The sequence below is a fragment of the Schistocerca piceifrons genome, chromosome 3 (assembly GCF_021461385.2).
Source record: "Schistocerca piceifrons isolate TAMUIC-IGC-003096 chromosome 3, iqSchPice1.1, whole genome shotgun sequence".
Classification (NCBI taxonomy): domain Eukaryota; kingdom Metazoa; phylum Arthropoda; class Insecta; order Orthoptera; family Acrididae; genus Schistocerca; species Schistocerca piceifrons.
The window spans coordinates 854,899,214-854,912,867 of record NC_060140.1 but is presented as its reverse complement, the minus strand read 5'-3'; the positions used below and the strand labels follow the sequence as shown (position 1 = coordinate 854,912,867).

The 13,654-nt window shown below is 42.9% G+C and overlaps 1 protein-coding gene across 1 annotated transcript in view; it reads right to left on the bottom strand.

Moving 5' to 3' along the window:
• Window positions 1-13,654, bottom strand: part of LOC124789122 (cGMP-specific 3',5'-cyclic phosphodiesterase) — a gene marked incomplete at its 3' end in the record, with an annotated part of 552,400 nt that overhangs the window by 446,078 nt on the left and 92,668 nt on the right. The window contains exon 4 of the mRNA XM_047256412.1: window positions 12,032-12,150. Coding sequence (XP_047112368.1) covers window positions 12,032-12,150 — 119 coding nt within the window. The remainder of the gene's footprint in view (window positions 1-12,031; window positions 12,151-13,654) is intronic.

The window sequence follows — 13,654 nt, the reverse complement described above, 5'->3', positions numbered from 1 at the left end:
CTAATCTCTCTAATCTTATCTTCATGGTCCTTACACAATATGTAGGTTGGCGGCAGTAGAATGGCTCTGCAGTCAGCATATAATGTCGGTACTCTAAATTTTGTAGGTACTGTTCCTCGAAAAGAATCTCGCCTTCCATCCAATGATACCCGTTTGAGTTCCCGAAACATCTCTGCAATACTTGCATGTTGTTCGAACCTGAATTGCTTCTATGTATTACTTTAATCCGCCCTAGTGCAGAACCCAAAGACTCAGACAGTACTCAAGGATCAGTCGCACTAGTGTCCTATATGCGGTCTCCTTTACAGATGAGCAACACTTTCATAAAATTCTCCCAATAAACCGAAGTCGAACGTTCGCGTTCCTTACTACAGTCCTTATATGCTCATTTCATTTAATATCGTTTTGTAACGCTACGCCTCGATATTTAATCGACCTGATTGTGTCAAGCAGCTCACTAAAATACTGTATTCAAACATTCTGCACTGGTTTTTCCTACACATTTGTATTAACTTACATTTTTCCGCAATAGAGCTAGCTGCCATTCATCACACTGCCAGAAATTTTATCTAAGTCTCTTTGTATCCTCCTACAGTCACTCAACGACGACACCTTTCTATACACCACAGCATCATCTGCGAACAGCCCCCAAGGCTGCTGGTTATCCTGTCCACCAGATCACTTATGCACAGGGTGTCAATTATTGAATTATATGAAAAAAAACGTTAATAAGCGAAAAACGACGGCGTGCACAGACTTTATTCAATATGTAAACGTCACTGCAGGTATTAGGATATAGGTTATGACATGTTCAATATGCCTGCCATCATTGGCGATGATGTGGCGCAGACGAATAGCGACATTTTGCATGACTCGCTCAAGTATCGGAACATCGATGCTGTCGATGACCTCATGAATGGCTGTTTTCAGCTCAGCAATGGTTTTGGGGTTATTGCTGTACACCTTTAATACAGCCCTACAAAAAGAGTCGCATGTGTTCAGATCCGGAGAATATGGTGGCCAATAGAGGCCCATGCCATTGGCGTCTGGGTACTCCAGATCCAGAATGCGGTCCCAAAAGTGTTCCTCTGGGACATGAAACACTCCCCTGCTTCGATGAGGTCGAGCTCCGTCTTGCATGAAACACATCTTGTCAAAATCAGTCGCTTTGGATAATGAGGATGAAATCATCTTCCAAAACCTTCACAGAGTATTGGGTAGTCACTGTGCCGTCAAAAAATATCGCACCGATTATTCCCTGACTGGACATTGCGCACCACATTGTCACCCGTTGAGGGTGAAGAGACTTCTAGATCGCAAAATACGGTTTCTTAGTCCCCCAGATGCGCCAATTTTGCTTACTGACGAACCCATCCAAATGAAAGTGGGCGCCGGCATCTGTGGCCGAGCGGTTCTAGGAGCTTCAGTCTGGAACCGCGCGACCGCTACGGTCGCAGGTTCGAATCCTGCCTCGTGCATGGTTGCGTGTGATGTCCTTAGGTTAATTAGGTATCTGACGTAAACTCGCCGTCGATGACAACTTATTGGACTCTGTTACTTAAGAAGTCTTCCAGCCACTCACATACCCGGTAACCTACTCTCGTGAAGCTATTACAGTCACCGTCCCAATTTGAAGAAAACGCTACGTCTATTGATATGATTCGCCACATAAAATAAATAACAAATTCGCATTGGAGTAGCCCTATCCTATATAATAATTATTTGTATCTCTTTCTTGATTGGGAGTATCATTGTTTGAAAAGAGTTTACATATCTGTCCTCTGGAATGATATGTACTAACAACACTAAGTACACTACTGGCCATTAAAATTGCTACACCACGAAGATGACGTGCTACAGGCGCGGAATTTAACCGAAAGGAAGAAGATGCTGTGATATGCAAATGATTAGCTTTTCAGAGCATTCACACAAGGTTGGCGCCGGTGGCGACACCCACAACGTGGTGACATGAGGAATGTTTCCAACCGATTTCTCATACACAAACAGCAATTGACCTGCGTTGCCTGGTGAAACGTTGTTCTATGCGTACCATCACGTTTCCGACTTTGATAAAAGTCGGATTGTAGCCTATAGCGATTGCTGTTTATCGTATCGCGACATTGCTGCTCGCGTTGGTCGAGATCCAATTACTGTTAGCAGAATATGGTATCGGTGGGTTCAGGAGGGTAATACGGAACGCCGTGCTGGATCCCGACGGTCTCGTATCACTAGCAATCGAGATGACAGGCATCTTATCCGCATGGCTGTAACGGATCGTGCAGCCACGTCTCGATCCCTGAGTCAACAGATGGGGACGTTTGCAAGACAACAACCATCTGAACGAACAGTTCGACGACGTTTGCAGCAGCATGGACTACCAGCTCGGAGACAATGGCTGCGTTTACCCTTCATGCTGCATCACAGATAGGAGAGCCGTCGATGGTGTACTCAACGACGATCCTGGGTGAACGAATGGCAAAACGTCATTTTTTTCGGATGAATCCAGGTTCTGTTTACACCATCATGATGATCGCATCCGTGATTGGCATCATCGCGGTGAACGCACATTGGAAGCGTGTATTCGTCATCGCCATACTGGCATATCACCCGGCGTGATGGTATGGGGTGCCACTGGTTACACGTCTCGGTCACCTCAAGTTCGGATTGACTTCACTTTGAACAGTGGACGTTACATTTCAGATGTGTTACGACCCGTGGCTCTACTCTTCATTTGATCCCTGGGAAACCCTACATTTCAGTAGGATAATGCACGACCGCATGTTGCAGATCCTGTATGGGCCTTTCTGAATACAGAAAATGTTCGACTGCTGCCCTGGCCAGCACATTCTCCAGATCTCTCACCAATTGGAAACGTCTGGTCGAGCAAATGGCTCGTCACAACACGCCAGTCACTACTCTTGATGAACTGTGGTATCGTGTTGAAGCTGCATTGGCAGCTGTACCTGTACACGCCATCCAAGCTCTGTTTGACTCAATGCCCAGGCGTATCAAGGCCGTTATTACGGCCAGAGGTGGTTGTTCTGGGTACTGTTTTCTCAGGATCTGTGCACCCAAATTGCGTGAAAATGTAATCACATGTCAGTTGTAGTATAATATATTTGTCCAATGAATACGCGTTTGTCATCTGCATTTCTTCTTGGTGTAGCAATTTTAACGGCCAGTAGTATATTTATGTTCATGGTTTGTGAAAATTCAGCCTTGTGGAGGCATTCAATAATTTTGTAATTACCACAATAACGTTATGAAACGAAATTTTCACGAGTTTTTAATTTGTCTGGTTTTACTAACATCTGTTGAGAACGCGAATGTGTAGACTTCCATTTAACAAAAGGCCTCAACAAGTGTTGGGATGCCGGTCGCGTTCTGTGTTTTGTGTTTGCTGACGCGGCCGCTCGCAGACGCCGGCAGGTAATTGCCACAGGTAGACACAATCACTGGCTGAGCCCCGGAGATAGCGGCCTGTTTGCCGCGGGTAATTGTGCCAGGGGCTGGGTGCGGAGCGCAGCCAAACACCGATGCGCAGAGGCTGGCAGCGTGGCGGCTGTGCGGGCAGCCGGCTAGCCCCTGCTCAACCACAGTCTGGCGCATTTCAGAAGCGACCGGGCGCGGTCCGTACACCAGGGCTCAGTTGCAACCGACCAAAAGACATGTTAAAATATATTTTACAACATTGTATTACAGAATGTAAATCATCAGGATACAGTTCGAATATTTTGCACACGGATCCGCACAATAACCTTCAACATTTCTTAAACTGTTGATAGAGATTGATGTTTTCCGGATAGGTAGTAGTTATCCTTAGGACTGCACCCCTGAACTGCTTATTAATTCTATGGAGTAGATATCTGGAGGCATGGCGCCTAAGGAGTACAGCTCTTACAGCCTTTTAACAGTCTAAATAAGTTGAGCCTGCGAGAGATGCACTGGCTTCCAGACGATTTTCACGTTTCACTCCTTATAACGAAGGACGATCGACAGAATGGCTCCAACGTCAGTGTCGGACCCCTTCCTCTCCATCTCTACCATATGGTTTGATGCATCATTAATAGAAGTTTAATAATAATGTTTTGATAGTGTTAAAGATACTGTTTTGTTTCGGGCACTGGCAGTTTTATCCAGTGCTACTAACGCCGTGCTTCATTTACAAATGCGTCGCTGGAGAGCACTGAAATACGGTATCGTTAGTGTCAAAAATGGTTCAAATGGCTCTAAGCACTATGGGACTTAACATCTGAGCTCATCAGTTCCCTAGACATAGAACTACTTAAACCTAACTAACCTAACGACATCACACAAATCCATGCCCGAGGCAGGATTCGAACCTGCGACCGTAGCAGCAGCGCGGTTCCGGACTGAAGGGCCCAGAACCGCTCGGCTACAGCGGCCGGCTCATTTGTATCACCACCTATGTTAATTTCAGTAATGGTTTATTTTATTTATTTATTTATTGTTCCGTGGGACCAAATTAAGGAGAAGTCTCCATGGACATGGAACGAGTCAGTACATGAAATTATAACACGATAGCAGAAACAGGTAAAATGAAATACAAGAAACGTATTCAGGCGACAATTCGTAAGTTTAAATAAAGAAAATCAACAATGTAACACTGGAATTTGCTTAATTTTTCAGCTCTTCCAGGAGCTCCTCGACAGAGTAAAAGGAGTGAGCCATGAGGAAACTCTTCAGTTTAGACTTAAAAGCGTTTGGGCTACTGCTAAGATTTTTGAGTTCTTGTGGTAGTTTATTGAAAATGGATGCAGCAGAATACTGCACTCCTTTCTGCACAAGAGACAAGGAAGTGCATTCCACATGCAGATATGATTTCTGCCTAGTATTAACTGAGTGAAAGCTGCTAACTCTTGGGAATAAGTTAATATTGCTAACAACAAACGACATTAAAGAAAATATATACCGTGAGGGCAGTGTCAGAATTCCCAGACTATTGAATAGAGGTCGACAAGAGGTTCTCGAACTTACACCACATATAGCTCGAACAGCCCGTCTTTGAGCAAAAAAATAAAAGCATATGATATAAGCGAATGAAAATATGCCAAGTAGACTACTTTTCGTGTTGAACTGTCACTTATTTCAGATACTGTTCCAATGGTAAATAAAGCAGCATTTAGTTTCTGAACAAGATCCTGAACATGGACTTTCCAGAACAGCTTACTATCTATCCGAACACCTAGGAACTTGAACTGTTCCGTCTCGCTTATAATATGCCCATTCTGTCTGATCAAAATATCAGTTCTTGTTGAATTGTGAGTTAGAAACTGTAAAAAATGAGTCTTACCGTGAATTAGCATCAAATTATTTTCCACAAGCCACAAACGTATTTCATGAACTACATTATTTGATAATGTTTCAGTATTACACACAAGATCCTTCACTACCAAGCTGGTGTCATCAGCAAACAGAAATATTTTTGAATCACCTGTAATACTAGAAGGCATATCATTTATATAAATAAGAAACAGCAGTGGCCCCAGCACCGACCCTTGGGGAACGCCCCGCTTAACAGTGCCCCATTGGGACTGAACATCACTACCACTCTCAATATTGCGGAGAATTAGCTTCTGCTTTCTGTTCTTAAAGTAAGAGGCGAACCAATTGTAAGCTACTCTCCTTACTCCATAATGGCCCAACTTCTGCAGTAATATTTTGTGGTCAACACAGTCAAAAGCCTTCGTTAAATCTAAGAAAACACCTAACGTTCGGAACCTTTTATTTAATCCGTCCAAAACCTCACAGAGAAAAGAGAATATAGCATTTTCAGTTGTTAAACCAATTCCAAAACCAAACTATACACTTGACAGCAAATTATGTGAATTTAAATGCTCCAGTAACCTTGTATATACAAACTTCTCGATAACTTTAGCAAACACCGATGGCATAGAAATAGGTATATAATTGTCAACATTATCCCTGTCTCCCTTTTTATAAAGTGGCTTCACTACTAGTACTTTAATCGGTCAGGAAACCGACCACTCCTAAAGGAAAAGTTACAGATATGGCTAAGTACTGGGCTAACATACATAGAACAATACTTCAGTATTCTGCTAGATACCCCGTCATATCCATGAGAGTTCTGATTCCCCAAGGGTCGGTGCTGGGACCACTGCTGTTTCTTATTTATATAAATGATATGCCTTCTAGTATTACTGGTGATTCAAAAATATTTCTGTTTGCTGATGACACCAGCTTGGTAGTGAAGGATCTTGTGTGTAATACTGAAACATTGTCAAATAATGTAGTTCATGAAATACGTTTGTGGCTTGTGGAAAATAATTTGATGCTAATTCACGGTAAGATTCTATATCCTCGACCTGTCTCTGCAGACCAACCACTTCCTTTACGACTGACCATATGGTTTTAATTTCATCCTGAGACTTAGCTATTCTATCTGCGTACCGCATACTTTTTGCATTCCTAATAACTTTTTAAGCACCTTACAATACTGTTTGTAATGGGCTGCTGCATTTAGATTTTGACTGTTTCTAACGTTTTGATATAATTTCAACTTTGTTCAACAGGATAATCTTATCCCTCTAGTCAGCCACCCAGGCTGCCTGTTTGTGCTAGTACCCTGTTTTGAACGTTCTAACGGAAAGTAGCTTTCAAAGAGCACGAGAAAAGTCTTGAGGAAAGAATTATATTTATCGTCTACTGTATCAGCACTATACACATCTTGCCACTCTTGTTCCTTGATAAGGTTTACAAAGGTCTCTACAGCAACTGGATCAGCTTTCCTAAAAAGTTGATAACTATATTTAACATGAGTTGCAGCACAAAAATCTTTTAGAGTTAAAACTTGTGCATCATGATCTGAAAGGCCATTCACCTTTTTGCTAACAGAATGCCCTTCTAGTAATGAGGAATGAACAAAAATGTTGTCTATAGTTGTTCTACTGTTCCCTTGCACTCTCGTTGGAAAGAATACGGTTTGCATAAGATTATATGAATTAAGGAGGTCTACCAGCATCCTTTTCCTTGCAAAATCACTTATACAATTAATATTGAAGTCACCACATGTAACTAACTTTTTGTATTTCCTATAAAGTGAACCAAGAACCTCCTCTAGCTTTAGCAAAACTGTTGTGAAATCGGAGTCTGGAGATCTATAAATAACAACAGAAGTTAAGCTCAACTAAATTTAACCACACCTGCATAAGATTCAAACATCTTTTCAGTGCAGTACTTTGAAACATCAATTGACTCAAATGGGATGCCATTTTTCACATACATGGTTACCCCCCCACACCACAAAGAGCTCCTAGAAAAGCTGCCAGCCAACCTGTATCCTGGTAAAGGAAGCCTCTGAATTATCTCCTTATTTAAGAAGTGTTCAGATATACCAATAATTTCAGAGTCAACATCTATAAGCAGTTCACTAACTTTATCTCTAATACCTTGTATATTCTGATGAAATATACTAATTCCCTCATTACTCGTATACCTAAGCTTTGTCGAAAATGGTTTCTTTGTTAGAGAGACTTCCCTTATGCAGGAATACCTATCAGCTGACTTCAATCTAAAAAAGGTGCAGCTCTAACACCCACTAGTACAGGAATTTTCCCATGATTGATCCCACCACCCCTCACCTATGCTGTCACCTATAAGCTTTGCCAACCTCCCCTTTCCATACCTGTTGAGGTGCAGGTCATGTCTAGTGAAACCCGTCCTGCTGATAGACTCCACCAACACCACAGAAATGTGACTCATGCTTTCTGTCATCAGCGCACCCCCAAGTCTCATGTTATTACGCTTGACGGTTGTATTAAGATGAGGCCGATCGTGACGCTGAAACGGTTCCACGAAATGCACATTCGTGTTGCCAGTCTGAGTGGCTATCTTTTCCAGGTCACCATCTATCTCATACGCCCCACCCCTATCAATACTATTACCAGCCCCACCCACAATCACTGCCTGATCCTCTTTAGTAAAATCCCTACATAACCCCCCTATGTTAACAGTCACCTGAGCCAACCCTGCATTAGGCTTCACAATGCTGGTGACCTGGTACTCACTCCCCAGCACTTCCTGCAACTGCTGGCCTACAGCTCTGCCATGAGAACTACCTAACAGCAGAACCTTCTTCTTCCTCTTCGACTTTGCAACTGTTCTAGGCACAGTAACTACTGAGGTTTGCTGCATACTTCCTACATCTACAACTACTAGTGATTCCTCTCCACTAGACTCTGACAGTTGGTCATATCTATTGTAAACACCAATAGTAAAACTATCTGAAAATCTTCTTCTCCTAGCAGATCTCTTGCCAACAGCCAGCTCCCATTCCCCAACCCCCTTCTCCCTCCTCATCGTATCTAGCTCCTCCTGTGCGTTTTTCAACTGCACCTGAAGGGCACAGATCTTACGCTCCTGCTCCTCTATCAACTTACTCTTGCTACATAACCTGCAGTTCCAGGAGAGGATCTCACCAGATTGCCCACTGGCTTCCCCACTGCATTCCCCCCAGTGAAAATACTTCACTTAATAACATAAGCGTGAGAAATGTGTCATACTTTCAGTTGTTAAGGCGTCTGTTCTCCAAAGGAGCGGCCAGTCCCTGATACATGGCATCCAGTATAAAATGCCTCCAGTGACAGGTGGAGCAACGCATCGGCTGGAGCCTGTATCAGGAGCATGAAATGAGCATGTCTTTTCAAAAATGGAGTATGAATAAATGCTATACTGTAAGTGTGTGAAAACTAGTTATACAAGTACTATTAGACGCCACATGGCTAGGAGTTTTAGGGCATATAAATTCACTGTCCAAGCATTTACGTCCAATTAACGAATGCTATTACACTTTAATAAAAAATGAATATAAAAAATTATTTACATGGTACGCAAAATTAACGTAATCTCTAATCGCTTGACTGCACTAAAAGAAACTAAAGGATTTTTAGTGCAAAAAATCTGATTGTTGACCTTGAAATCACAGTGGAGCCACGGAAGTATACGACTCACATATTTAGTAGAACATTTTGTATAGAAAAGAAAATGTTTGTGCAAGGTATTTACTATTATCTAATTAAAATTACTGGTTCTTTGACTCTTCATTCCTCTAAAGTGATTTCGTCCAATGGCAGCTCTCAGTTTTACAACGCAACTACCCGTTGTTGCTACTGTGCGACGAAAAAGGGTGTCAGTTCAACTTCATTGTCTGGCAGTGCGGTCTACAGCAGGGGAAGATGTGGTACAGTGGCCACTCGAAGGAGAATAGAATTTTCACTACATCATGGTTACTGCTAGTCCTAGAAGCTTCCCGCCTACGTATTTTGAATCTACGCAGTAGGACATAACACTGAATATTTGATATTTGCAAATGAAAATATAAATGAATAAGAACTATATGCATTTTTCTGAAGTCTTACCAGTGGCCACTTTTCCCAGAATAAGGGCGTGAAGCGGCCGGTGCGGACATGCTTACTCCGCAAGCGAACGGCAGCCCTCTTTCTGCTGAAGTAGCGCCACTGGCTTGATGCCTTCCTTTAAGTGCAAACACTTCGCTGTTCTTGGCCATCCTCTTGTTGTTCTTCGTTGAACACACTCGATAAGCTTCCAATAATCTTTCTACAACCTACGGCATCTCCAGTTTTCCTACAATCCTTCTTTTCAGCGTATTACGTGGAACATCAAATTGTTTTGCTGCTGTCGAAGAAGGCATCTCATAATTAGTTAACACCCGAATAGCATTTTCCATCGCATCGTGGTCCCATGGTTTCTGCTCTGGTTTCAGGACATATTTTCTGTTGATCTTGATGTACTAGAATCTCAAAGAGCACCAGGACAAAAGACATTGTTTGAAAATCGGCGTTAAAAAAAATCCTACCGCACTCTATGTTTAGTGAGGTAATAAGAATAATAGAAATGACTTGCCTTATATCAGAAAATGGAAAAGTTGTTACAAGAAAATAACGGAACAAGCTTCTGCCAAACTCGCTGACAAGAATGACAAGTTGAGTATTTATCGGCAGGCAGGAGAACAGTTCAGATAAAAAATGTGCAGCGGTCACTTTATCCGCCCTGGTCACTTTACCCGACCTTTCCCGACATACCTGTTCAATTATCGAAGTTACGCAGTCTAATAATACGGTTTACTTCTGCTGTTGTTTTTGATGCCATTATTATATCTGTTGAAATAAGACACAGCAGGGCTTAGCCCTGCGTTGAGGATTCAAATACAACGCAGGAAACTGGGTGCGGGGCAGTGCAGGGTGGGAGACGAGGGGTTGTCTCGACATTCCACCCACGCAGCGACCAGAGGCCAACAGAACTGCTGTACCTCACCGTAGCCTCCCCCCTCCCCGCAGTGTTTGCACATCTCGAGGTGGTGGTCAGAGCACGAGCTGAGATTCAACTGCTTGCTGCAGAACACGTCTGCCTGCCTGCCTAAAACCAACACGCGACGCAGTGTCCCGAGTTCCCATCATCCCCCAAGGTGTGCTAGGTCAAGTTTTCTTTTCTTCGTGAATGTAGGTCAGTAACAACACTTCGAAAGCCGCTTGCCGCTCCTATATGACAGCGGAAGCTCACAGTCATCCCAGGAAACTTTTCATGGTCGCGTGACAAACGCCAAATGACAAATAGTTTCAATCAGCACTTAGTATACTTGCCTGCGTGGTGATTCTACCGCCCCTACAGTCTCTGTGTTGTGGACGTCTGATAGGCGGCCATGATGTGGATAACCTTGTGCCATTTCGGCATTACAAAGTAACCTAACAATTTTTACTTTTTTTTAATCAAACTATTCTTATGTTCAGTTTAGGACATGAGACCTACTGTAATTTTAAATCTGTGTGCTCGTGGAGAAAATCATTTTACAAGACTAGAAGGAACTTTCATGCATTTATGCACTGACCAGTTTTGATTTTGAAACATGACAGGACACGCTTAGGAAATAAAGGGCCAACGTGGTGAATGTAGACTGAAGCTTTTCCTGAAGCTGTTATGTAGTGGGCTCCAATTGTAGAGGAAAACACTGTGCAGTTGTCCTGCCAGGGCGCCCACCGGAAGTAAATAGGCCCCTCTGAGTCCAGAAAGAGTTGCACCTTTTCTTTTCTTTGTAATCGCATTGTTACTGCAACATTTCTCCCCTCATGTATCCATTTGTCGGGCTAGTTCTTAAGTATAAGAGACACGATCTCAATCACGGTCTTATACCAGTGCTACCTAAGTACAGAAGAGTAAACTAAGGGAAAAGTCGGTATTCAATATAATTGAGTAGTTCATTTCTCCCAGCTAATGACTGACGCAGCACCAGAGTTACAGGTACCTACGTATTACCAGAGGTCGGTGGGTGAGAGGGTACATCGCAACATGCTTCTTCTGCACGCTCACCTGGCAGGCGTCCTAGATGTCGATGTTCTGCTTACTCTACACCCTCACCTGTCTGGCGTCCATGATGTCGATGTTTTGCTTGCACTACACCTCACCTGGTAGATGTCCTTGATATTGGTATTTTTCCTCTTCTACACACACACACCTGGTAGGAATCCTTGATGTTGATGTTTTGCTTTCTCTACACTCCCATCTGGTAGGTGTCCGTGATGTCGATGTTCTGCTTCCTCTGCACCCTCACCTGGCAGGTGTCTTTGATGTTCTGCTTGCTCTACATGCTCACCTGGTAGGCGTCCTTGATGTTGATGCTCTGCTTCCTCTGCACCCTCACCTGGCAGGAGTCTTTGATGTTGATGTTCTGCTTGCTCCACACCCTCACCTGGTAGGTGTCCTGGATGTTGATGTTTTGCTTCCTCTGCACCCTCACCTGGTAGACGCCCTTGATGTTGATGTTCTGCTTGCTCTACATGCTCCCCTGGCAGGCGTCTTTGATGTTTATGTTCTGCTTGCTCCACACCCTCACCTGGTAGGTGTCCTGGATGTTGATGTTTTGCTTCCTCTGCACCCACACCTGGTAGGCGCCCATGATGTTGATGTTCTGCTTGCTCTACATGCTCACCTGGTAGGCGTCCTTGATATTGATGTTCTGCTTGCTCTACATCCTCACCTGGTAGGCGTCCTTGATGTTGATGACCTGCTTGCTCTGCGCCACGACGCCAGCTATGCCGACGCCGAAAGGGATGCGGATTTCCTCGGCGCTGGCGCGTCTCACCGCGTCCTCCAGTTCTACAAACACAGCAAAAACTAGGGTTAACATTTTCGAAAACACTCTCATGAGACTATAAAGATAAGTCCGAAGCACTGCATCGTCAGACCTATGTAATTTCATCTAAACTTGACGTCGCAAAAACGACAGAAAGCACAAAAATATGCACTTACGTATTTATTTACTGTAAATAACTTTAAATCTAAATAACTTATGTAAATTTTGTGAAATGTAATTATTGTTTCATGAATAATATTTCAAAGATATAGCGGCAGTCAGCATGTGGTTGCCTGCGATCGATTGTAATACGCCGGCTGCGGTGGCCGAGCGGTTCTAGACACTTCAGTCCGGAACAGCGCTGCTGCTACGTTCACAGGTTCGAATCCTGCCTCGGGCATGGATGTGTGTGATGTCCTTAGGTTACTTAGGTTTAAATAGCTCTTAGTCTAGGGGCTGATGACCTCAGATGTTCAGTCCCATAGTGCTCAGAGCCATTTGAACCATTTGATTGTAATACATTTTGTTTGTTTGTTTTGTTTTCGAACGTAAGCGAAGACTGTTCCTGCTCGGATCTCCCTCTTTCTTGTCTGTTAGCCATTATACTGAAAAGACACACTACAGTTGCATTCCTTGCGTATCTTTAATTAATTTTTCTTTTATGTAGACGAAGGTGATGTAAGCATCATGTATTAGCTTTAGAATCACTTGCAATTAAATTAATGTAAACTAGTTAAGTCTCATGAGTTCTCATTTTAACATTTCTCCTGACAGATGTATCATGCATGAAATACTTCAATGCTTTATTGCAACGACCAATACGAGCGTAACGGATTGTGGCATGGAGATGCAACGGTCGAATACAATTAGTATTCTACCATCTATTCGTTTGAAACTCACTACAGCGTCCCTGAGATTAATTGCCGATCATCACGAAGCGTTTTGCAAACTAGAATGCAAGCACAGAACCTTAAATGATATGACCACAGTCTCTAAGCTGTGATTTAGTTTGGCCCGTAAATAACAGATGCCGGCACTGCAAAACCGATGGCGGTATTTTTAAAGTTTATAGCATTTTTCTAGGAGTCAATTTGGCCACTAACGAAGATGCATCCACCACCAACAGTTTTCTTTCCAGTGATTAATTTCAATTTCTCTTTAAAGTCAAATTATCACTCATTTTATTAATCTTGCGTAGGCAGACGCATCAGGTCCTGTTGATATCTCCATCAAATCAAAGCTCAGACGAAAGGAATGTCCAGAAAATTATGTCAAGACATGTGTCATAATGATCAGTGCCTGGTACATAAGAGATACAATTTATAGTGTGCTTCTTCAACTGCCACAGTAAAAAATAATTTAGAAAAAAGTCTGGAAATAATTCTTACTTTTCTGACGTATACCCGTCATCACTTATGTCCATTACGAATGTCAAGCAGCGTGTCTAAAAACCTAGAACGAAAAACCTTGAGTCAGAAGAAAGAAGAGAATGGGAGAGTCAGAAAGAAATTTGCGAAAACGAGAAGA